At 34.6% G+C, this 27,283-nt stretch overlaps 1 protein-coding gene across 1 annotated transcript in view; it reads left to right on the top strand.

Annotated features, from left to right (window-relative positions):
• The window catches only part of LOC103546271 (protein eyes shut homolog), a 1,017,652-nt gene that overhangs the window by 32,837 nt on the left and 957,532 nt on the right, over nt 1-27,283 (top strand). The window contains exon 4 of the mRNA XM_070583910.1: nt 3,905-4,023. Coding sequence (XP_070440011.1) covers nt 3,905-4,023 — 119 coding nt within the window. The remainder of the gene's footprint in view (nt 1-3,904; nt 4,024-27,283) is intronic.

The following is a 27,283-nucleotide window of genomic DNA, read 5'->3' as shown; positions in this document are numbered from 1 at the left end:
ACACCTTGACCTTGTCAGATCTAGGCCGGTATGCCTAGAGCTAATGGCTGCTATTGCCTAGAGGTAATTATTTTTCACTAGGCTAAGCATGTTATGGTCATTACTGCGTGCAGTGCTCAAAATAAGCTTATGAAGTAGTTATTATTGGTACTTTACATATGAAGGCATCTGAGGCTTAGAGAACTTAAATAGATTACTTGGATAAATTAAATAGGTTAGTGGATGTGGTGGGCAGAGTTATAAGATAGTCTGAAGATTCCCACCTCCTACTGTATATGCCCTGTAAAATCTCCTCCCCTTGAACAGGAGTAAGACCACTGAGTGTGATGGGATATTGCTCCCATGGTTATGATACATTATATTGAAAAAGGGATTTTACTGATGGAACTAAGGTCCCTAATCAGTTGACTGATTTATCCAATATAATATTATCCTGGATGGGCCTGACTTAATTAGATGGTCCCTTAAAAAAGCCAAGCGGCAGCAGGAGATGCTCTCCTGTTAGCCTTGAAGAAGCAAACTGCCATGCTATAAGAAGAGGAGAGCATCTGGCGAGGACCTAAAAACAGTCTCTGGAGGCTGTAAGTCACCCTTGCCTGACAGCTAGCGAGGAAACAGAGGCTTAGGCCTTATAGCCACGATGAGATGGATTTTGCTGAGAACCGCTGAGTTTGGAAAAGGACCCCAAGCCTCAGAGGAGATCCCACCCCAGTCAATACATTGGCTTCAGCCTGGTGAGACTCTTAGCAAAGGATTTGAATGATCCATACCTGGACACTGAACCACAGAAACTGTGAGATAGTAAATTTATGTTGTTTAAAGCTGCTAAATGTGTGGTAATTTGTTACATACCAACGGAAAATTAAGATACTAAGCATGTCTAGAAATCTAACAAGCAACAAAGCTGGTGTTGCAATTTCATCTCTCAGAGTTCGCAATTCAATTCAGAATTACGCTATCCTTCTTATTTTGTTGTATCTGCCGCTGAGCACAGATTTAAACCATGTGGCCGTTGACCTGATAGACTGAACGCTATCTAATAGTTCACCCTCCTACACTGATCAAACCTGACTGCTCTGTTGTCTCACTGGCCGTGCAGTTTGCTGTGCTTGGTCTGTATCACTTTCTAGCATCTTCTGTCTTCCCTGTCTCCTTCTTACCTGTATATTTTCAAACTATGGAAAGTGTTTAATCTAAATTTGGCAGGAAGAGCAATGTCTACTTTGCATTAAGGGGTAAAAATGATGTAGCCCCAACCTCATACATCATGCAAAATTTACTCATTTTAGTAAAGATATTTTAAATACATTTTTCCCTCTTGGCAAACTAGCTCAAAATATTATTACTTAATTATTTAATGCGGAGGTAATGTGGTTTAAAAATAGTATTTTACCTTTAACTATTATTTTAAATTACTGGAATTAATTAACTTTACAGTGTTGAATGGGAAAGTGCTTTGCACTAAGAATACCTAAATTCAGAGAAATGCTTCTGAACCAAGCAGGCAACACATGAATAGAAATACCTGAACTCTGGGTTATTTCTAGTTGATATTCATTTCTGTTCTTGTCAACATTTATGGTTTTAATGTTTAATGTTAGAATAAAAGCTATTTCCTTCATCCTTTTGTGTTTCCTTTTTAAACGTATTCCATCACATCTAGAGATCACTGCTGTGGTACCTGACACTGTAATGACAGTTATACCATTAAATTCATGATAATTTTCTAGTAATTATTAAATCATCAAGAACACCCATAGTTATTAGCTTTTAAGGAATATATGATTTTAATGGGAAAGAAATTTGATTGGCCTTTTGACTCACTCACTAAATTGTTTTCAAATTATTACTGAGATGTCAAAATAAAAACCAGCAGTAAACTTAAGCTCTTGTCTTTACAGAAATGACTCAAACCTCTTAGAAAGTGAATTGTCGGAACATAACTAAAGGGCACCTCAACTTTTCCCACAGATTTCATGCCTATCCATTCTACTCTGCCCTGGTGTCCATCCCTGAATTGGGTATTTTTCTCCATTCACTACAACAGACACTTGACTTGCTTAGGTAGAGTTGCTGCTATTTTAAATAGCATATTCATAAAACAAAATGTAACCATTACATTCGATTTTCTTTTAAGTCCTCTTTTAATGCTTACAAAAAAGAAAAGGAAAAACAATAAGCAAAAAACAATCAATGAAACCTGGGATGTTACCACACTCGTTGAGGAAGTTAACAATGTAGGCGGAACAATGCGTGAGAAAATTGCTGCTATAACCCAGCAAACCATGAGTACCATTAATGAGCACTCTGAGTGGAGGATTAACACATGGCAGGAATAAAGCCCATTGTGGACAACATGGCGGCTCTCATCCCTTTGCTTTTCAGTTGTTCACGAGACACAGCAAACCAAGCAGCCCTATTAAACCAAAGAAGAATTACTCAGTGGCACTTCTCATACATTTGAATTGTTGTAACCTAAATGCACATACAAGGAGCATAAATTTATTTGTTTCTCTGGCTAATATGTTGTTTGACTATAATGTTTGAAACAAATTTGGTATCCACCTCTAGCCAACATATAGAATTATTTTGAAATCTGTTTTGGGTGCTAAATTCAGCTTTTACATTAGTTTTCCTATAATGTTTATTCTTTTTCATTTGTTCAACCAACATGTATTAAGCATCTACTGGGTACCAGGCCTCCTCAGGGTGCTGGGATGTATTAAACTAGAATGTCCTCTAATCTCAGGGAACTCCTGCTCCTCATGTCTACGCATATAACCACATAGACTTCTTAACTCTATTCACAAGTGGAGAAACCAGGTTGGCATCACCTAGCACAGTTCTATTCAGTAGAAATGTAATGAGACCTATGTGTATGATTTAAATTTTCTACATTAAATAGCAGCCACATTAAAAAAGAATGAAAGGAAACAGGTAAAATTAATTTCAATAATATATTTTGTTTAACACTTCATATCTGAATTATTACCATTACAACATGTAAGTAATAAAATTATTAGTAAGATGCTTTACATTCTTTTCTTCATACTAAATCTTCAAAATCCACTGTGTATTCTATACTTCCATCAATCTCAGCTGGGATCAGCCACATTTCAAGATTCTGTGGCCACATGTGGCTAGTGGCTGCTGTATCGAACAGTGAAGATCAAGATAACAGCTAACAGTGATTTTAGTATTTTTCATAATGCTAAATCCAGAATCTTTAAATGTAAGAGCCCAAATTCTATATTTTTGATGAGTCCTATTCTTCAAAAATATTTTTAACATACAAATTATTGCCCCGCAGTAATTTGAGGTATATTTTTGTTTGTTTGCTCAATCCTAGGAAAGTAAAATTTATATTGTTATAGGCTAACTTTATACTTTAGGAAAAAATGTGCAGAGTTTTACAATTTTAATTGACTAAGAGTGCTGAATTTACATAGGTTAATCATTTGTAAGTTATACCACAAAGCAATCAGGAGGGTTTTCTTTGTTGTAGTTATATTTTTTAAATTGTGAGCTAGTTTCTGAGTTGCATATTGAGTTATTTAGCTTTATACAATCACTAGCCATCATATTACTAGTATATTATTTTCATATTAAGATATTTAACAAATCCAATAGTTCTGTACCGTGAGCATAGTACACAAATATTTTAATATCTTATGTAGATTTTATCAATATGCTGCAAATTTTTATTGGATTAGATGCTAACGAATTCTGTTCACTCAGTTTTTAAACTGTGACAAAAGTGATTTTGGGGAAGTATTCACATTCTATAAAAATTGAAAAAAGCATAAATTGACTGAAAGACCAAAATAGCCAGGAGTAATATCTGGATTTTAGGCTTAATAGTAAGAAATAACCTAAAGGTTGTGTAATTTTCATATTCCCTCAGAGTTACCAGTGTGTGTACCTGTCTAGTTGGAAAGGAAATTTTTATGAAGAATCCAATGACTGCAAAACGAATCCTTGTAAGAACAATTCCACCTGTACTGACCTTTACAACAGCTACCGGTGAGTAATATATTTATCGTTTTCTTCATGAAATTACTTGGAGTGCTCAAGGTCCTTGGGATGCACCCAGACATCATTTTCACTTTACGTCCATTTAATTAAAACAACTATGCCAAAATGAAGAACCATTTTCTGACAAGGTGGTGTCACGTTCATTTGAAATTTGCAAATACCAAAGTCCAGATGCCCAGTCAAAACAGAAATAAACACGTTAAAATAGAGTAAAATGGTGGGTGTCAGGGGCTGGGGGTAGGGGAATAAGAGAGATGTGGTTTAAGGGTACAAACATGCAACTAGTAGATAAATAAGTCCTGAGAGCTAATGCGTAGCAGTGATAATAGGCAATATTGTATTATAATCATCAAACTTGCTAAGAGACTAGATCTTAATTATTCCCACCACAAAAAAGAAATTATTATGTGACCTAATAGAGATGCTAACTCTTGCTACAGTGGCAGTCATGTTGCAATCTATAAATGTATCCAATAAACATGTTGTTCACCTTGAATTTACTCAATGTTGTGTGTCGAACGTATTTCAATTAAAAAAACGGAATAAACAGGGGCCAGCCCCATAGCCTAATGGTTAAATTTGGTGCATTCTGCTTTGGCGGCCTGGGTTCAGTTCTGGGGCACAGACCTATGCTACTCATTGGCAGCCATACTGTGGTGGCAACTCACATACAAAACAGAGGAAGACTGGCACAGATGTTAGCTTCTCAGAAAAAAAAAAAAAAGGAATAAACGAATTTTAACTTGGAAATGCAATTTTCAGATGTGGAACATGTTACAAATGCATTTACTTCTTCAAAATATACATTTGCCATCTCAGTGTTGTTTGGACCATTCCACGCAAAATAAGTGCCACAATATGACTCCTTAGAGCATTAAAACTCCATTTTATGGAGTCCTTATAACTCCATTGCATTAAAACTTTCAGTTTATTACCTAGAGATTATCAAGAATGTGGATTATTTTAGTTAAATTATTGGTACATTTTACAGCATTAATTATCCACATCTTTCACAATCTAATCATATTAATTAGTTTTTAGATGAGAGGTCCATAAAGACTCTAAATAGAAACTGAGTAGCTATTGCTATTATTTCAAAATTTTCATAACCAGATAGGTATTGGTGAGTAGCTTTTATTCTTGGACTTGTTCCATATACCCTAAGTCCTTCAAGTAGATGAAAAACAGGGGTATTGTAACTAGAATGCCTTTCTTCTTGTCACAGAAAAAGATTAAATGAACACAAATAGATGATTATTTTTCTAAGGATAAATCAAAATGATTTCAGGCTGTCCTCCAAAATAACTCACACACTTTCTTTTGTCTTGTGATTACCATTGAGAATTCTGGATCATCTCAAACATGTAAGGATTTTTACAAATGTTCCTCACTTTCATGATTAAAATGGGATATAAGACCCAGACTGGTCAATAGTAGGCAGGTTATTTCATTAAAAGAAAATTCTGAAATAGCTTGCAATAGTTGGATTGATTTGTCAATGACAATAATTAAAAATGCATAATCTTGGTAATATAGAAAAACTTGCAATGCCAATAGTTCACATTTGTTTAAAATATGCAAAAATGTGAAAACCCAGAGCTATTTTTTGTGACATTATCAATTATTAAAATTGGTATATCACCAAAAATTAACATTAACTGCCTCTCTATCTCTGTAGTGAGAGAAACAATCAACTTTTGTTGGGCTAGGAAAAAGTTCTTTGTAGTTTTCTATGTTTGTTTTGTTTTCCCTAAATAACTCTATTAGTTATAACCTGTAATATATGATAGTCTTTTTCAGTCTTTTTCAGAGACTCTGATATATGCTTTTTAACATTCAACTCTTTCTTTAATCCCTAAAGATAAATTGTTTATGCATTTGCATATGTGTGTACTCACACTGTCAGTTGGCTCCAGACAAACATGAGCAAGAGCACACTTGTTGAACAAGTTGGGTTTCTAACTCATTCCGAGAGTGAGAACAGGCACCGTGTGAATCCACGGGGCACCTCAGTGAAAGAGTGCCGGAAACAACTGAGAGGTTGGAGCTTGTGACACACTTTTGGTGAGGGTTTAAGAAAGTGAGGCTTTGGCCTGGATAGGATATTTTCAGGAAGTGGAAAGACTTCTATGATTGGGTTCGTCATAAATCTTACCTTGAAGGGTGGAAGATTAGACAGAGGTGAGAGCCAAACTTTTAAAGATGCAGCACTTACTCATACTAGCCATGAGAGGGAAATGTTGGCTATTCTCATGGCTTAGATAATGTTCACATTTTTGTCTGTATTAGGATACGATTCTGGAGTCAGTTTGTTTTTGTTTCAATTCATCAGGGTCACAGAGTAGCCTTGCCTCATTTTGATGTTCTGTGAAATTGTTAAATGTTCAGCAGGAGAACCCCAAGATCTAACTTAAACCTAGCTTGTAGTACCTGGCCAGCTCCTGGCTATCCTGGATGTTGGCTGCTTTCTCTTTGCCCAGATGCAGTCTCAGTCATATGTATGGAGAAAAAAATATGTGTGTGTATGTGAAATATATCACTTATGTTTATCCACCTATTAGTCCAAAATATGTTATTCTTATGATATATAATCAGGCAGAGCAAGAGGACTCAAATGGTGATTTATTATCCAACATGATAGTACTTTGATTTAGATAAAGATATTGCTCTTTTATACAGAGATCTTAAAGATCTAAAACAAAACAAGCAACAAAGTATCAGGCTTAATTAAAATACACTTTATTTTAACATTCATAAGACATAATCAGTATTCCTAGATAACTCTGAAACCACTAATTGTGAACACATAATGACTTAAATTTATAAATGTGTCAGAAGACTTTGCCACTTAAATGAACACAAACTCTGTCATTTTATCGTTCCTCAGATTTCTGGTAGATTACTGATTTTATTTCAAAAGATACTGTCATATGTTTTTCTAGATATAAAAATAGAAGTCCAACTGAAGTAGGCTTTCTGATTGTGTTTCATCTTTCTGATTTTAAAGATAATACATTAATATAAATGTTATATTAGCATTGGCTTTACTAGATTGTAAGGAGAGGAGAGAATTCGTTAAATACACTGTCAATGAGGTGAGCATAGTTCATACGTCACATGAGTTATATATAAACATGATGACGCACTACTTAGGAATTTCGTTACCAAATTATCTTCTTATAATAACTTTATTGAGACATAATTTGTTTACTGTACAATTCCCTCTTTTAAAGAGTACAATTCAAGAGTTTTTAATACATTCACAGAGAAATGAAACCATTACCGTTATCTTATTTTAGATATTTTCATCGCTCCGAGAGAAACCCATACCTGGTAGCAGTCCCTCCCGATCCCTGTTCCTTTTCTGCCTCTATGGATTTGCCTGTTCTGGACATTTCATATAAATAGAATCACGCAGTATGTAGTCTTTTGTGCTTGGCTTATCACACTTACTATATGTTTTCAAGGTTTATGTTGCACCAGCTATCAATGCTTTATTCTTTTATATGGCCAAATGATATTATATTGTATGATTATAAAACATTTGTTTATCTATTCACTTGGTGGAAATTTAAGTTACTTCTATTTTTTTACTATTACGAATAATGCTGCTGTAAATGTTCCTGCACAAGGATGCGTATTGACAATATTTCTAATTCTTTTGTATATATAACTAGTAGTGGAGTTGCTGGTCATATGGTAACTCTATGTTTAACTTCCAGGGGAACTTTCAAACCCTTTCCCAGAGTGGATGCACTATTTTATAGTCCCACCAGCAATGTAGGAAAATGTCAATTTCTCCACACCCTTGTCAATACTTATTGATGGCTGTCTTTTTATTTTAGGTGTCCTAGTGGGTATAAAGTGGTATCTCAATGTGCATTTGATTTGCATTTCCTTAAGGACTAATGATGTTAACCATCTTACAAAGTGTCATTTTAAGATATGCTTTGTGGCTATGTGCACATATTCTTTGGAGAAATATTTCTTTGAACTTTTGCACAACTGGGAATTGGGTTGTCTTTTTATTATTGATTTGTAAGAATTTTTATATATTTTGGATGCAAGTTATCCAGATATCCATATATGCTTATCAGATGCAATTTGTAAATATTTCCTCCCATTCTGTGGATTATGTTTTGACTTTCTTTAAGGTGCCCTTTGAAGTACAATTTTAATTTTGATGAAGATCAATTAATCTATGTTTTCTTTTGTCACTTCTGCATTTGGTGTCATAACTAAGAAACTGTTGCCTAACCCAAGGTTTCAAAGATTTATTCTTATATTTTCTTCTAACAGTTTTATAGTTTTATCTCATATTTTTGTAAAATCCCTTTTAAGTTAATTAATTTTTGTGTACGGCATGAGGTAATGGTCCAAATTTTTTTTTGCATGTAGATTTCCAGTTGTTCCAGGACCATTTCTTGAAAAGACTATTTTTTCCGCATTAAAATGTCTTGGCACTCTTTCTTAAAATCATTTGAACAAAAATGTGAGAAATTGTTTCTGGACTGTTAAATCTATTCCATTGATCTATATCTATTCTTGTTCTGGTACCTCTCTCTATTGTTGTAGGTTTTAGTAATGTCGAAATTAGGAAGTAAGTATATCTCTAGCTTTTTTTTTTCTATTTCAAGATTGTTTTGGCTCTGTCAAGACCTTTGCATTTCAATATGAAATTTAGTATCAGCTTGCCAATTTCTGCAAAAAAAGGCAACTGGGATTTTGATGGAGATTGCATTGAATCTGGAGATTAATTTGGAAAATATCTCTATATTAGTAATAATGAGTCTTGCAATACACATTCACCGAATGTCTTTTCCATTTATTTGAGACTTCCTTAATTTTTTTCAACCATGTTTTATACTTTTTAATGTACAAGTGTTGCATTTCTTTGTTAAATTTATTTTTAAGATTTGATTCATTTTGATGTTATTGTAAATGAAATTGTTCTATTCATGCCATTTTTGGATTTTTCTTTTCTTGTCTACAGAAATATCACTGATTTTTGTATATTGACCATGTATTCTGCAACCTTTGTGATCTCAGTTATTCTAATAAGTTTTTGTGGATTCTTTAGGATATTCCATATGATTATAGAGATAGTTTTACCTCTACCTTTCCAATCTGGATGTCTTTTTTCTTTTTCATGCCTCATTATCCTGAATAAACCTCCAGGACAATGTTGAATAGAAGTGACAAGACTGAACAAACCTGTCTTGTTCCTGAGCTTAAAAGAAAATCATGCAGTCTTTCACCAATGAGTATGATATTAGCTGTGAATTTTTCATTGGTGTACCTTATCACATTCTGGAAGTTCCCTTCTTTTTATGAAAACATGTTGAATATTATCAAATGCTTTTATTGCATTTATTAGTATTTGAGTTTGTCCTCTATTCCATTAATATGGCGCATTACATTCACTGATTTTATGATTTTAAACCAACCTTGCATTTTTAGTATAAATTCCAATTGTTATGGTGTATGATCTTTTCTTATATGTTATTGAATCCAGTTTGTTAGGATTACGTTGAGCAAATTTGAGTCTATATTGATGAGATCTTGGTCTACAGTTTTCTTTTCTTTTTGTGTGTATGTGTGATATCTTTGACTGTTTTGGCATCAGAGTAATTTTGTTCACAGAGAATATGTTGAGAGCTGTCCTGTCATCTTTTTGAAGAGTTATAGAAGGATTGGTTTAATTATTCTTTAAATTTTTGGTTAAGTTTACTGGTAAAACCATCTGGTCCTAGGCTTATTTTGTGGGAAAGTTTAAATTACCAATTCAGTGTCTCTGCTTATTGTAAGTCTGTTCAGATTTTCTATTTATTCTTGAGTCAGTTTAGGGAGTTTTTGTCTTTCTAGGAATTTGTCCGCTTCATTTCGGTTGTCTAATTGGTCGCCATATAATTGTTCTTAGTATTCCCTTAGAATCCCTTTTATTTCAGTAAGGTTGTAAAAATTTCTTCTCTTTCAGTTTCTGATTCTGGTATTTTGCGTCTTCTCTATTTTTTTCTTGGTCAGTTTAGTTCAGTGTTTGTCTTTTCAAAGCCCCAACTTTAAGTTTCATTGTTTATCTCTATTTTTTTAATTTTCTCTTTCATTAATCTCATTATCTCCTTCCTTCTACTTCTTCTGTATTTAGTTATCTCTCTTTCTACTTTCATAAGGTGGATGGTTACATTGTTGATTTTAGATCTCTCTTCCTTTTTAATATATTTACAGCTATAAATTTCACTCTAAGCACTCCTTTAGCAGCATCTCATAATTTTTTGGTATCTTGTGTATTTATTTTCTTTCATCTCAAAATGTTTTCTAATTTCCCAAGTGATTTCTTCTTTGGCTCATTGGTTATTTAGGAGTGTATTGCTCAACTTCCACGTATTTGTGAATTCCCCAGATTTCCTTCTTATATTCATTCCTACTTTGATTTCATTCTGGTCATAAAACATATTTTGTTTGAGCTTAATCCTCTTAAATTTACTGAGGAGTGTTTTATAGCCTCACATATGGCTATAACGGAGAATGTTCTATATGCACTTGAGAAGAATGTGGATCCTGCTGTCGTTGGGTGAAATGTTCTATAGCCGTCTGGTAGGTCTAGTGGTTTGTAATGTTGAGCGAGTCTTCTGTATCCTTGTTATCTTCTGACGATTTGTTCTATCCATTCTAGAAAATGGGATATTGAAGTTTGCAAATATTGTTGTTTATTTTTTCAATCTGTCACTTTTTGCTTCATTTCATTGGGGCTCAATTTTCAGATGTATATTTGATAGTAATTGTTAGATCTTCCTGATGGGCTTAAATGTTTGTAATTACAAAATGTCCATCTTTGTCTCTAGTAACCTTTTCTTTGTCTTAAAGCCTATTTTGTCTGATATTATTATAGCTGCCTCAGGTCTCTTTTGTGTTATAGATTACACAGTATGTATTTTTCTATTCTTTTATTACCCCAATCTATTTGTGATTTAGCATATAAAGTTTGTCTCATGTAGACAGCATATATTAGATGATTTTTTAAAATCCACTCTGGAATCTCTACCTTTTGAATAGGGTGTTTACTCAATGGATTTAATGTATTTGCTGATAAGATAGGCTTTCCATCTGCTATTTTCCTACCTTTTTTGTGTAGGTCATGTCTTCTTTTGTTCCTCTATTCCCTCATTATTGATGTCTTTTGTGATAAATAGGTTTTTTTCTGGTATTAAACTTTAATTTGCTTTTTACTTTTACTATATATATGTTCACTTATTTTCTTAGTAGTTGTACTGTAGATTACAGTTAACCTCTTAATTTAAAGCAACCTACATCGTGTTAGTGCCAACTTAATTTCAGTAGTAGACAAAAACTTTGCTCCACTATTGCTCCATTCCCTTCCACCTCCTTTAGGATATTATAAATTATAAACCCACCAACAAAGTTTTGTCTTTATTGCTTTATTCACTGTCTTTTAAGTCAGATAGGAAAAGAGTAATAAACAAAACTACATTTATACTGTCTTTTATATTTACCTATATAGTTACTATTACTGGTGCTTTTTATTTTTGTGTGTGAATGCAAATTACTGTCTAGTGACTTTTCATTTTAGTCTAAAGGACTCCCTTTAATATTTCTTGTAGGTCAAGTCTGCTGGTGATAAATTCTCTCAGTTCTTGTTTATCTGGGAATGCCTTAATTTCTCCTTAATTTAAAAGATAGCTTTAAGACATATAAAGTTCTTGTTTGACAATATTTTTCCTTCGGCACTTCAAATACATCACATCACTGCCTTCTGGCCTATGTGGTTTTTGGTAATTGATTGCTAATCTTACTGAGGATCCCTTGTACGTAATGAGTCACTTTTCTCCTGAGGCTACCAGAATTCTCTCTTTGTCTTTTGATGTGTTGATTATATGTAATTAGCTTTTTATCTCTTTGAGTTTATTCTATTTGGAATTCATTGAGCTTCCTGGGTGTGTCAATTAATGTTTTTCATCAAATTTGCAAAATTTTGACTATTATTTCTTCAAATATTTGATTTCTTTTTCTCTATCTCTTCTGAATCTGGAACTGTTAGATGTGTGTTAATGTACTTGATGGTGTCCCACACTTCTCTGAGGCTCTGTTTATTTTTCTGTATTATTTCTTTCTGATCTTCAGGTGCAATAATTTAATTGATTTATCTTCAAATTCACTACTTCCTTCTTCTACCTACTTAAATCTGATGTTGTGACCCTCTAGTCATTTTTTTCTTTTTGAGGAAAAGTAGCCCTGAGCTAACCTCTGCTGCTAATCCTTCTCTCTTTTTGCTGAGGAAGATTGGCCCTGAGCGAACATCCATGCCCATCTTCCTCTAGTTTATGTGTGGGATGACTGCCACAGCACAGCTTGATGAGTGGTATTTACGTCTGTGCGGGGGCTCCAAACCAGTGAAGCCCAGGCTGCTGAAGGGGAGCATGTGAACTTAACTTCTATATCACTGGGCCAGCCCTTCTAGTGATTTTTTTAATTTCATGTTTTGTACTTTTCAACTCTAGAATTTCTATTGGTTTCTTGTTTGTAATTTATATCTCTTTATTGATATTCTCAATTTGGTAAGACTTCAATCTCATACATTCCTTAATTATTCAGATACGGTTTTTGTTTTTCTTTGAGCATATTTATTACAGCTGATTTAGTATTGTTGTCAAGCAGGTCCAATATCCAGTCCTCCTCAGAGACAGTTTCTGTGGATTACATTTATTCCTGTGTCTGAGACACTTTCTCTCTTTGTATCACTCATAATTTTTTCTGAACACTTGACCTTTGAAATAATATAATGCGGCAAATCTGGAAATCAGATCCTACTTCTTCCCAGTTTTTACCATATTTTGTTTGTGTTTTGTTTTGGTATTGTTAGTTTAGTTAGTATTGTTGGTTTAGTGATTTTCTTGGAATAATAAATAATTATTTATTCTTTGTCACGTGCACTGTTATTGTCTCTGCCCAGCACCTAGTGGTCAGCTAATGATTTCACAGAGATTTTCTTAATCTCCTTGAACTAAGTCGTCTCCAGCCTTTCCTGAGGGACTCGGTGTGAGGCACGCCTTCACCACTCAGCCAGGCACCTTACAACTCTGTCTTATTCTTCACTACCTGCTTGCACAGAGCCTCAAGGTCAGTCATTGATAAGAGATTAAGGTCTTTTCATATGTTTCTTAGGAGTGTGCACAGACTTTAATCTTGTTTTGTCTTCTAGTTTCCCAGGAATATGTGTAGATTTTCAAAGACCCTTATGAACATCTCATTCCCCACTTCTTTCCTGTAAGTATACTGCTCAGTCTCTTGTTAGCCTCAACTAAAATCATCACCTCAAGCAGCTGCAAGGTTAAGCAATTGCCATTGATTGTTTTAAATAAATGCCCTTTATGTAGGGCTGTTTGAACAGTTAGGTTTGAGTCAGGTCAGATAAAGTCAATTCCTGAGAATGAAACATTTCAGAGAGCTGCCAGACCAATGAAACAGTGCCATTCCCTGGGAAGAATCTTTTGGGTGAGCTCCAAACCTGTACTGACCCCTCAGTGGCTGTTAGGCTGTTGGTTTCACAGCTGCCATGATTGCAATGTTGTTGGTTTTCAAGTCTGTTGCAGAGCTGGGGAGAAGGGAGTGAGGACACTGCAATTTAAGCTGCCACAAAGCTGACTATGCTTTTCAGATTCAGCCATTTTTCTTGAATAAACACTCCTCAGATTTTTGCAAGTCTTTAACTCATTTCCAGAGTTCTGAAAAAGTTGATTTTGACTATATTTGTCAATGTTTTTGTTTCTTTTATGGAAGAATAGATTTTCAGAAGTCCTTCCCTGCCATTACTGAAGTGATTACACCAAATTACATTTTATATTACTTATATGATAGAGAGAGAGAGAGAGAGAGAGAGAGGAAATATGAGTTCTAGAATCAGAGTGTCTGGATATAAGATAAAAAGTTTGGTTCTATCCCTAAAGATTAGTGTGAATTGGGTTAAGGAAGTTTATTCATATTTCTAAGGTTCCAGTTTCCTTATCTAGAAAATGGGAATAATAATATTTATACCTATGAATATAGGTATAAATTAAATAATATAGGTAATAATAGGAATATAGGTAATAATTAAATAAAATTCTGCACATAAGGTATTTAGTTTATTTCTTGTCTCTAGTAAACTCTAAATATCACTAGTTTTTATTATTCCTGAGGTTTATCTTTTTTCCAAAAATATATGTATGAATAAGACTAGGGTAGCAACTTATAAAGGAGAAATCCATGGACTCATATAAATATCAATTCATCCCATTTTATATATTTATATGTATAGCAAATGAAAAACACTAAAAAGAGATTATCCTTTCATAACTAAGGATGCTTAAAATACCATATATTTTAATAGATCAAATGAAAATTGCATTTAATTGACCATATGCTTATATTCCTTGAGAAGAATAATGTTAGGAAAACGAATATTTGCTGGAATATGGAACCCTGTAGGTGATCTGCATGTCCTAAGTTACTGAACTACCTACATGCGCTCATCTCTAAACAACTGGAGTTAACATAGTTTGGTGTTTACACAGTTTCAAGACATTAAAAAGCAAATTGGGCTGGGGATGTAATTTGAATGCTGACTGCAACCTGCCTTCTGCTATTCCTGGCACGGTTTAGAATTTAACTGCCTTCTTTATTTCTGATTTTTCTTCCCCCAAATCAGAGTCAACAGCTTTAGCTACAGATGGGGCTCTGTATGGCAGTTATTGGACCCAGATGCCACACTCTGGAGCATGTTTTGCCAACAGCAGCTGGCTCCTTTGCTGCCTGTGTAATTGGCCTTTGTGATGATGCTTTGGCCTGCTTTTCTCATGCACGCTACAGAGCAGACATTCAGACAACAGGAAGGTTTCCCCCTACTTGACCACATGAATTTTGTTTCTTTTTCTCAGTTTATAATTTATGCAAATTTTTCCTGGATGCCTTAAATTATAAAGTACTATACGTTAGAACTTTTCGTGCTTCCTATAAGGATATATTTTAAAAATTTTAATGAATATAATTGAAAAAATGTTTGAAATTTAAAGAGTATAAGTAAAAATCTATGTCCATCTCTATGTATTTAACATACTGAATGAAAACTACAAAATACTGATACATTACTAGAGATTTTGATATTTTTCTTCTTTTTTTGTCTCACTTAGCCCAAAATGCTAAAATAAAAGTAAAATGAATGCCAATATAAAAGTAAAATCATAACAGAATTTTAATCCCAGTGACCACAGCCCATGGTACAGTATCCATCTTAAACAGATGGAAGATATTTCCTCTATAAAAATCTAAGTTTTGAACAAAATGTGTGTTGGTATGTGGATCTTTCACTGTTTTTTGGATAGCTACACCATACTTTATTTTATGAATATAACATAATGACCACAACTTTTAATATTTTGCAATTCTAAACTATTATTTGGGGAAATTAATTATGTGTGACTCTTTGCATGCATGTATCTCTATATTTGTACGATAAATTCCTAGAAGTAAAATGGATTGATTAAAGTGTGTCAACATTCAAGATTTGGACAGATTTTATCAAATTATCATTTGGACCCATTTATTATTTTTTTTTCCTTTTTCTCCCCAAATCCCCCCGGTACATAGTTGTATATTCTTTGTTGTGGGTCCTTCTAGTTGTGGCATGTGGGACGCCACCTCAGCATGGTCTGATGAGCAGTGCCATGTCCGCGCCCAGGATTCGAAACGACGAAACACTGGGCCGCCTGCAGCGGAGCACGAACTTAACCACTGAGCCAGACCTCATTTGGACCTATTTAATATGACATTCACACAAGCAATTAATGAGACTATCTGTACTAGACACTTATTGTTTATATCAGTTGTGCTAGAACAAAGTCTCTTAGTGAGGCTTTATATATGCCCATTTTATACATGAGAGAACCAAGACTTAGATATTTTCAGTAATTTAAGCAAAATCACAGTGTTAGAAAGTAATGGATCTAAATATTAGACCAAGGTCTGTGTGGCTCCAAATCCATGGTTTCAGATCATTTTCAACTGGTCTTGCTTTTCATATAAACTCATACATGTATTACAACTGCCTGCCCTTCAGTTCCCAGGGAGAGCAGCCACCACTGTAATTCTAATGAATTTATGAAAGATTAAATAGTTATCCTTCTCTCACTGGAGAAGCTGGAGCCTCACATAGTTCCAATTTCATCAAAAAAGAGTAGCTCAAACAGTAAAACTTTCTTTGACAGATGAATACATCTTAAGACCAGTAATACCTTTACAAATAGGCTTTAGAATTCACTAATGAAGTCAAATTGCTTTTTGATAACAATAGCACAAAGGAAGGGAAGAGAAAATCACTATTTCTTGCAGTAAGGCTCTTACATTATAAGTGAAATGATATTAATATTATTTGAAGATAGCAGTAAGCTAAAAAGGTATGTGAGAACCACTTTTGAGCCAGCCCTGATGGCCTAGTGGTTAAAGTTCAGCATGCTCTATTTCAGCAGCCTGAGTTCAGTTCCTGGGCGTGGAACCACACCACTCGTCTGTCAGTAGCCATGCTGTGGCAGCACCTCACACAGAAGAACCAGAAGAACTTACAACTATACTCAACTATGTACTGGGGCTTTGAGGGGGAAAAGGGAAGAAAAAAGGAGAAAGACTGGTAACAGATGTTAGCTTAGGGCGAATCTTCCCCTGCAAAAACCACAAAAACAAAAAAACACATTTTGTGAATGAACAAATGAGCTCTTGCTTCATTGAAACTGGGTTCAAAGGAGGGAGGCAAGATACAGTGTTATCTGGCACTGTGATGTTTTTCAGAATAAATCAAGTGTCTGTCTCCTACCTTAAAAAAACCTCCCTACAGGGGCTGGCCCCGTGGCCAAGTGGTTAAGTTCGCGCGCTCCGCTGCAGGCGGCCCAGTGTTTCGTTGGTTCGAATCCTGGGCGCGGACATGGCACTGCTCATCGGACCACGCTGGGGCGGCGTCCCACATGCCACAGCTGGAAGGACCCACAACGAAGAATACACAACTATGTACCGGGGGGCTTTGGGGAGACAAAGGAAAAAATAAAAAAAAAAAAAAACCTCCCTACATACCCTCAGTATTAGTTTGATAGGGAAAATCTGGCATCCCTCAGCTTCTGCTGTATCACCCGATCTTGGCCTTCATCTTCTCCTAACATTCTTTCCGTGTGGGTGTCTATCTGTGTCCAAATTTCCCCTTTTTATAAGGACATAAGTGAAATTAGGTTAAGGCCCACCCTAATGACCTCACTTTAACGTGATGAGCTATGTAGGGACCCTATTTCCAAATGAGGTCACATTATGAGGTAGTAGGGGTTAGAACTTCAAGATCTTTTACGGGGACACAATTCAAATCATTAACATCCTTTGATGTATTCTGAGTGCAGATATTAAATCGTTTCTTATAACTGTGGAGATCCAGGGTATTATAATTTAGTTAGCCATACATAAAATCTCTTGAATTTTATTCACAGAACTGTGTAGAACCATATTTAAAAATTATTTTTATTATTTTAAAAGGTAGTTAGGAAGAAATCTCTGAGTGTTAAATCATCTCATTATTTTATGTAGAACCCTAGTAAAAGTCTGGGTGAAGTCTAGATTATTGTCTTAGAATGGATTTTATTTGTTTGTCCTTTAGCATTTGTTTTAAACAAATGTTGACTTGTTTGACACAAAGCCCTAGAAATTATAAACTTTAAGAAAAAATGCAAAGCATAAACAAAACAATCAGACAAACTCAGAAATGGTTCATTAGAAATGAATTGAAAACGTCAAATGAACTGAGGTCATTATATTTGGCCTCAGATTCGATGTTGCATGTGAGGGCAATGACTATGATAGACACAAAATATAAAAATTCAGGATTATTGATTTTGCTACTAAAATTATTTTTTATTGAACTCTGAAAAAAATAATAAGCATTTGCACAAAAAGACAAAGCATGTAAACGTGAATCTTCTTTATTACAAAATCTGTATTTTATTTTTTTCTGAAAGGGTCGTTGATCAGAATTTCATGGTGTGTTCTTAAAAAAATAATACTATGGTATAATCAGAGTACCTGCATTTTTCTCATTTTTCTAAGCAGCCTATTTTCTCTCACTGTTTCCTTTTTTCTTTTTCTTCTTTTTTTGGGGGATGGAGTGGGGCAATATTCTAAGAGAAACAGCCTCTTCATAAAGCACTCGGTTGTTTTTAAGATTTTCTCTTTATTGGGATATCATTTACATATAATAAAATATAAAGATCTTATGTATACAATTAGAGGAATTTTGGCAATTGTATTTACTCACGTAACTACCACCAAAATTAAGTTATGAAACATATCCATCACCCCGGAAAGTTTCCTTGTGCCCTTCATAGGTCATTTCTACCCTTCTTCCTCTTGCTATGTATTGAACTTTCAAAAATTGTGCTTTTGTAATCATTTCTGAGTAAACTATTCAAGAAAACACAAAACATTGCTTTTCAGCATGAAAAATAAATGAGTAGTTACACATTGTGTTCATTTTAACAAAGGATTTTCATAGAATTTTTTAAATTTGTCTTTTACTATAACTTGGCTAAATGATGAGAAAACCAAAAGTTACATAGATCAATTGATTTTCCCAATGAGATTTTATTAACAGAAAAGATATAGAATTTAAGATTTCTTTCTCCAGAACTCTTAGCACTTTCCACTTCTAATTGTCATCTGCCATTCTTTGCTGTCTCGGTGATAAAATATTATTCAATGCAATGTTTTTTCTTATACTGGGGATTCTCGACACAAATTTAACGAGGAAAACTTTTGTGTCTACATTTATTATATAAAATTATTTTATTTTATATAAATTGATCATGTGGATAAGTCAATAACGTTTCCTAGTGTATCTCCAAGTAGCTGGGAGTTTGTATTGTTAGTTTTGTTTGGAGTTCTTTCTTTTCTTTCTAGAGGGTTATTTCTTCCCAAATCAGCATAAATGTTGAAGTGGCTTTGATTACAAATAATTCTCAACTCTCTAAGACAGTATTGTTTGTCATCCAGAAAAAGAAATATTTAAAATAATATACACAGTTCTTGAATACACTTTATACTATTAAATATACAGCTATTTTACTCTAAAGGTAAGGTCTTTGTAAAGGTTACCTGAAGTGTATAAAAAAACACACCTCCATATTCTTAGATGCCTATGAGAACATTAAAATATCTAACGTGTCTTAGATATGTTTTATCATGTTAATTTCTTTTCTCATATTTGTTTGGCTAAACATATTTGTTTGGCTATTTCAAATGTATGCCCTGAGATTCACCAGTTTCCAAAATAGTAAGACAGCTGATAGGTTGGAAAGGCTTACACAAATTCCTTGATTTTCTCTTAGATCTTGGTGTAGAGCACACTACTTGAGCAAGTCAAAAAAAATTATTTCACCAAGTTACCAAGTTACGTTATGCTTTCAATTTTCAGGCAGAATCAGTTTACGAGATGTCCGTTTGAACACTTCTATATCTCTTGCAAAGCCATGCTGGAAGACATGGTCCATTATGCTTCCCAGTCTCACATGTTAAAATTTTTCCTTGACATTGCTATCAAAAAATGTTATCCTTCTGCAGAGGAAAACATATGCTTTCTTTTGTTAAAAATTTTAATGTCTAGTTTAAATAGCCTTCATATTTAGTCTTGATTTTGAAAGTAAATCACAATCAACGCATGCCCTACTCAACTATTCTCTACAGATGCCTACCTTTTAGAGTGTCCTGTCTCTGTTTTGAAAGTTTTAAATATTATGTTTGCAGTTTAATTTTTTCTGAACAAGGCTATGTTTATGGTTTGAAGCCACTTGAAATATTTTGAGAAATTAAATAAAAATCTTATGAAAACTGATTTTTTTGCATTTACTTCACATAAAATATGCTAGGTTTCCACACATTTCTCTCTATTCTTTGACAGTACACTGAGATTTTATGACATTGTGGCAGGTCATTAATCTTTTCTTTAGAAAATGATTGAGAATATGGCTATTGTTTTAGCATGTACAGTACACTTAGGATATAAATGAATATAAATAGCTTTCAAAATATTTTTCAATTAAAAATTAATTACTTTAAGGAAAACGACACCTGTTATTTGAGGGATTATATATATATTAATTAGCTAATCTCTGGCACCAAACTTTGTGCTGGTGTTCTTTCAGTGTTTCAGACACACCAAGGCTTCTTTGTTTCATTTGGGTTTTTGGTTTTGGCTGTTCCGTCTGCCTGGATCACTGCATCTTCTCCTGCCTCTCATCCTTCTGTCAAAGCCCCTGAGACTTGCATATCAGCTTAAATTAGCCTAGAGGAAACCTCTCTTACCACCCAATCCAACATCCCATATTCTTTTCTTTCTAGACTTATCACAATTTGTAATGCAGTTTTGTTTTATCTATGAATTGTTTTAATGTCCATTTCCCTTGCTAGACTTATGCGAAAGTGCTCTATTTCATTAGAATGCTACTATGCACCAAGCATCCTGCATGCCTCAAGAGACCCAATGAAGGTTTGTAAATAAATAAATTAATGACTATTTATTCACTTAATGTCATGTTACGGAGCAAGAGCTCACCAGCTGATGGGCACAGAAGCAGATACCATGGCACACTGGTCTTTGAGAGAAGAAACAGTTTATGATACCATCGGTTGGTAAGGAGACAGAAGGACAGGCTCTCAACTCTCTCTCACCAATCCAGATCCAGGGTAAAGTTTAAGGGATCAGGGAGGACAGCTGGTATATGGAAGTGCTAGTAGGGTGAGTTTTGATTGGCAGATCAAAATTTTCTCTTCTGCACATTCTCCTGGCTGACTTGCTGCCCCTGAAAATTTTTTAACCTTCTGTTGCTAAGATGGGGTCAGTTATGAGAGGTGACCAGGAAAAACACAGTGAACAAGGGTAAAGTTGTTATGCAGATTTAAGTCATTGCCTTCCCTATTGATAAGAGTTTCTAGAGATTTCTAGAGTCATCCTCTCCTTCTGGCACGGAGAGGGAGGTACCCTTATAAATGGAGATCTCTCTTATAAATGTAAATGTCTCTTACAAAAGGGTAAGTTCTCCTCAGTTTTCAGAGCTTCTACTCTGTCTGCAGTTTCTTAAAAATAATCAGCCTAAAATAACCCTTATGCCAAAGAGACATATTTTGGGGTGGCAAATTCTGTTCCTGGTCATGTGGTTACAGGCATAATGAAGAAATGGGCATATACTCTGCCATTTAAAAAAATTCTGGTCTGAAATGTGGTATTTCTTGGATAACTACTAAATACTGTTGTCCTGATCACCACATACTACCTTATATTTTAGGATACTACCAGACCTTTCTCTGACTGTTTCCAACTGATGGATCTCTCCTCTGAGCACCAACTTTTAGGGACAGACACATATCGTTAATCATTTCATTTAAATTGTGGTCTTGATGCCAATTATTTTCTTTTAGAGAAACAGATCCCTTGAAAAGGAGAATTTTTTTCTTGTCTAGCCCTTTTTAACTATTGAAATCAAGTTGAAATTGCTTTCTCTAGAATCTCTATTTCTGCCTTCTTTTTCTGAGAATCCCATGTTCTTTCGGTTAGTTTGCATCTTTGTGCATGAGTTTCGTTTGTTTTTATTTTAATGCATCCTTAATGAATTGATTATTTCTTCTCTGTTCACAATCAGTTTTGGGTTTTGCCTTCTCAGTGAACATGCATTGATCTGGGTTCAAATTCTAGCCCTGACATTTTTTCTGAATACCTTTTTATAGAGACTTTATTTTCAGAGCAGTTTTAGGACTACAGGAAAATTGTGCAGAGTGCACAGTTCCCATAAGCCCCCGCCCCCCATTCACACACACAGTTTCTCCTGTTGTTAAAAATTTGTATTAATATGGCATACCTATTGTTAACATCTTACATTATTGTGTTAATATTCATTATAACTGATAAACCAATATTGAGACATTATTACTAGCTGGAGTTCATAGTTTACATTAAGCTTCATTCTTTCTGTTGCACAGTTCAATAGGTTTAGACAAATGCATAATTTTATGCATTCATCCTTACAGTATCATATGCAATAGTTTCGCTGCCCTAAAAATGCTCTATGCTCCACCTTCATATCCTCCCCTACCCTGAATCCCTGGCATCACTGATCTTTTTACTGTCTTTGTGGTTTTGCCTTTTCCAGAATGTCATGTAGATGGAATCATATAGTATATAGTTTATACATTTAATTTTCCTCTAAGTCTTTTCATAGCTTGATAGGTCATTTCTTTCTATTGCTGAATAATACTCCATTGTATATAGATATACCACAGGTTTTTTTTTTTTTTTTAACACATTTACCTATTGAAAGACAGCTTGGCTAATTCCAATTTTTGGCAGTTATGCATAGGTTGCTATAAAGATCCATGTACAGGTTTTTTGGGTGTATATAGATTTTCAGCTCATTGGGTAAATATCTAAGAATATGATTGCTGGATCTTTTGGTGAGCCTACGTGTGTTTAACTTTGTAAGAAACTGCCAGACTGTCTTCCCAAGTGAGTATACCATTTCACATTCCCCCCCAGCAATGGATGAGAGTTCCTGTTGCCTCCAGACCATGCCAACAGTAGGTGTTATTGGTATTTTGGATTTTAGTCTTTCTGATAGGTGTGTAATGGTATCTCATTGTTGTTTTATTTGGAATTCCCAGTGACAGTACATGCTGAACATGTTTTCGTTGTGTAGCTGTCATTTGTATATCTTCTTTGATGAAGTATCTCTTCAGATATTTTGTCCATTTTTAAATTGGTTGTTTGATGTGTTTTAAGAGTTCTTTGTATATCTTGGAAACAAGTCCATTATATGTTTTGCAATGATTTTCTCTCGTTTAGTGCTTTGTCTTTTCCTACTCAACAATGTCTTCTTCAGAGCAGAAGTTTTTCCTTTCAATGAAGTCCAACTTATTGTTTTTATTTATATATATAATGCCTGTGGTGTTGTATCTAAAAAGTCAGCACCAAATCCAAGACTCCCTTGATTCCCTCCTATGCTATCTCTTCAAAGTTGGATAGTTTGTCATTTTATGTATTGTCCGTGATCCATTTCGAACCCTGCACTTTTCAGCCCCATGTTCTTGAGCAACTTGTGGTCTCCATTGAGGATCAGTGTCATCAGCTTTAAATTAAGAAAAGTGCTGCTTATTTTTCAGTCTTGTTGAAATAACGTGCATATGGTCCCAAATACAGTGTTTTGTACATAGGAAGTTTTCACAAATATTAATTCTCTCTGCTCCACATTCATGTCCCTAATTTTATTCCCCAGAATTTCCAAAATCTCTTTTTTTCTTTAAACTTTTCACTCAAGTTTAAGGAGATATAGAAACCTGTAATAGTGGAATTTGCACTACTCCTTGTCAGCGACTATATAGTTTGTCTTCAAACATTATTTGCTTACATTGTTATCACATATGCTAGAATTAAAGTTTAATCTCACTTGCTAATGTTAGTGTATTAACACATCATAATGTCAAAATTTATCAAGATTCATTTTGGCAGATATTGGAAAGGAGTATTTTTCTTAAAGACACTAAAGGAAGAAACTCCATGGTTTTATATATCTTGAGGTATTTATCAAAAAGCAAATGCAAAAGAATCCAGAGGTAAGAATAAAATTTAAGTGAGTAAAGAGCATACATGATGACATTTAAAATTAAGAGAACCCACAAAACCAAATAAAACTAAATATTATTTAAAGATTCATACATAGGGCCAGCCCCAGTGACCTAGTGGTTAAGTTTGGTGTGCTCTGCTTCCACAGCCTGGGTTCAGTTCCTGGGCGAGGACCTACACCACTCATCTGTCAGTGGCCATGCTGTGGTGGCGGCACGTGTACAAAAGAGGAAGATTGACAGCAGGTGTTAGCTCACTTTTTTCCACAATAAATAAATAAACATTCCTTTAAAAAAATAAAATAAAATAGAGATACATACACAGGTAAAATTGTGAAGAAATACTTGAGAATGATAAACCACATTTCAAGGTAGGTGGTACTTTTTTGAAGGAATAGTGGAAAAATGTGTTTTGGCAGATATTCATAAAGAGCTTCAAATAACTTGGGAATACCTTATTTCTTAATAATGGTGGGATATAATTGAGTGGGAAAAATGATTAAAAGTTAAAAAAGCAATTAGACACACTCAATAAATATTATACTTCGCAGCATCTGAAATACGGAACAAAATAATTAAACTAAATTTGAGATCGTAGACCTGTGCTCCTACTTCAGACATTACAATGTCAATAGGGGAAACCAGATGTAGATAAACTCAATTATGGATCTGTGGATATTTTATGTCTACGGATTGTGTTGATTTCAGACTTAAAGCCCTATTTTCATCCCTCAGATAAAACTACTCTTTTCTGTATTTCAATCAGTGACCTTTAAAGAGCTGAAGAATTGGAACCAGTTGCTGAACTTTTTGCTATATTCATTAAACTAGTAAAATAGTTTTAATGAATCTTCCTTGATCTAATGATCAAACACAAGCAAAAAAATGAAACACGTAACTATGAATTGAAATCACACAATAAAATTTCAGTTTTTAAATGTAATTTTTATTTCCTAGAATTATATTATTATATAGATATGTTTTTCAACTGTAAGTTCACAAAGTATGATTCAAGCTGACTTAACTGGTAACAAAATCACCAACTCCTTTAACTAGAAGTTCAGAGATAAGGTGAACCCCACCAGTAGGAAGTCTCCCCTCTTCTCTGAGATCCCCTGGGCTGTGCCATGTTGTGTATGCTGAAGGTATCAACAAACTACTCCTTCATGGTGGCAAAGTGATGTTAGCCATCCTGCCTCCACATGTCTACTCCGTGGCACCAAATGAAAAAGAGAGAGCATCACTTCTGGAGACTGCCTCATTACAGTGAGAAAGCAGATTTCTCACAAGACCTCAGCAGATGTCACAACTCTTTTGCATTGTGTCAAATGGCCATGCTGAATCAGCACTAATTAGTTGTGTCCTGGGTTCCTAAACAAGGTGCTTCAGGAGATGAATAAGTTTGGCTGTGCGCTGGAACCACTTAGAAAATGTTAAGACCTGCATCCCGCCCTCAGAGATTCAGATTTAGTCTGCCTTGGGTACAGGCTGAGCTTCAGAGTTTTCAAGAGCTAGTAGGTGATTTTGTCCCGTAGCCTAAGCTGAAATTCACTGTCTTAGAGCAATCAGACTCACCCCTGACATCGAGTGTCATCATAGGACCAACTTCTCATTTAGCGTGTGAAATACAGAGAAGTGGGTAGATACCTGAAGAAAGTCAGTTACATGAAGCAATACACAAGGGAGAACGGGTGCTGTGTAGGCAACTGATAGCACCCACACTACTTCTCCAGTGCTATATTACAGTATCTATAATCTGAAATTAAATTTAAAAAGACTTTGGCAGGGAAAAATCAGGTTATATGTTTAGAGTTTAGGAGGATATAGATGAATAAGTTACATGAAATCAGACTTTAAATTGTTATATAGATTTATGTATAAAAATAGGAAAAACAAGCAAGCATTCAAAAATTCCAATATATTTGTGTTCTCTACTAATAAAAACTTTATAGATATAATAAAAATGGAAAATCAGTAAATTAAGATTGCCATAAATATAGGAGGATCTGTTTATTTCAATTGAAATGAACATAATGCTTGGTGTTGGAACAGCTATTATCCTTAACAAGAAAATATTGTCTGGCTTTAATGGCAGATGTGGCAACCACCTTTTTCAATGGAGACATTGAAGGATTTTATCAAAGTGAAAATGTGTGAGAAAGGGTTAAACATTTTATTTCATTCATTGTTAAGAATAGCATATTAATTGGTCAGGCATTGAATAAATTACTAAGGAAATGAGATACAGAAAGATAAGATTTGCTAGAGAGAGAACAACAGCAAAGCTCAAAAAGATGGGACCTTTCCCTGGGTCGTCAGGTGGACAAAAGCATAAATGAGTTGGGCAACTGAAGAATGGATAAGAGAAGTCAGTGAGTGGCGCTCCATCCCTCCGAATTTTACATACCTCACAATTTCACCTTCTAGCAGCACTGGGATTGATATATTACTAAGTATTCCAAAGTTTAACTCCGGCTGTAGTGTAGTAATAAAGTAGTGTTTATAAATTCAGCATTATTGAATTTCAAATATTTTCTTTAGAAAATCTGGAAAAAAAATTAAACCCAACAATATATCGCTCAAAGTCAGAGTACATTTTCATATTTGGAGCAAAATGAATTAGTGTTTTTTGATTGATAGCTTAGCCATGTCTAGCACTCAAAACAAAACACTAAAAGGTCATTTGTTTTTATTTACTCATAATCAAGTTGTGGAAAGCAAAACGCACTTTTGGCAACTTGATAAGTTCAATTTTTCACACTTCAATACCACCTTTGTCAAAATTTGTCCTATGGCTTCCACCATACAACTTTTCTACTATGACTGGTCAACTTGACTTGGCATTTACTCACTGCTGAAGGCGTCCAAAAGGAAATGAAGTCATGGTGTCATTCTAAACATCTTTACAAAGAGAACCTCTGCCTCGCTTTATAGGAAGTCAGAGGTCTTCCTGTTGAGCATATGAGAAGAAATAATAAACTTTGCTTCAATAAATATTTCAAATTCTTCATATAACCAAAATCAAATTTATTTCTATGACATCAGTAATAATAGTCTGAAAATTCTAAGATATCAAATTCATCCTAATTATCTAAGTTGACTCTTCCCATGTCATTTTTATGTGAACAGCAGCAAACTAAAAGAAAGAAGGAAGACTGTATTAGTCCTGGTAACAAGAGAGTAACTGCATCCACTTGCCAGAAATATTGGGAATATAAGCAAAATATCATGTAATAGGATCAGATTGAAAAAATAAGCAGAACTACAGACCTGTTTCCTAAAAATCGTTTCAGCGGAGAATCTGGAGATGTGCTAATCTTATCTTCTATTTTAGAATTATGAGGTTAAAGGCAAGAATCTATTCCACCCTTGTAGACCAACTGAATTCAGAAGCTGATGTTCTGGGAAGCCTCAGGATGTGTAGAAAGCCTGTTCCAGCAGAAACATGGCAGGGGAAAAGGGCATCTCTCTGGTGCAGCAGCACTCTTCTTGCCAAAGAGGAGAGAAGCAACAGAAAGGAAGGTGAGCACATCTACATCATCGCTTTGGCAATGACGCCGAGCTA

This window comes from Equus przewalskii, chromosome 19, assembly GCF_037783145.1.
Source record: "Equus przewalskii isolate Varuska chromosome 19, EquPr2, whole genome shotgun sequence".
NCBI lineage: Eukaryota > Metazoa > Chordata > Mammalia > Perissodactyla > Equidae > Equus > Equus przewalskii.
Note: the sequence above shows the minus strand (reverse complement) of the source record. Positions and strands in the feature narration are given on the sequence as shown.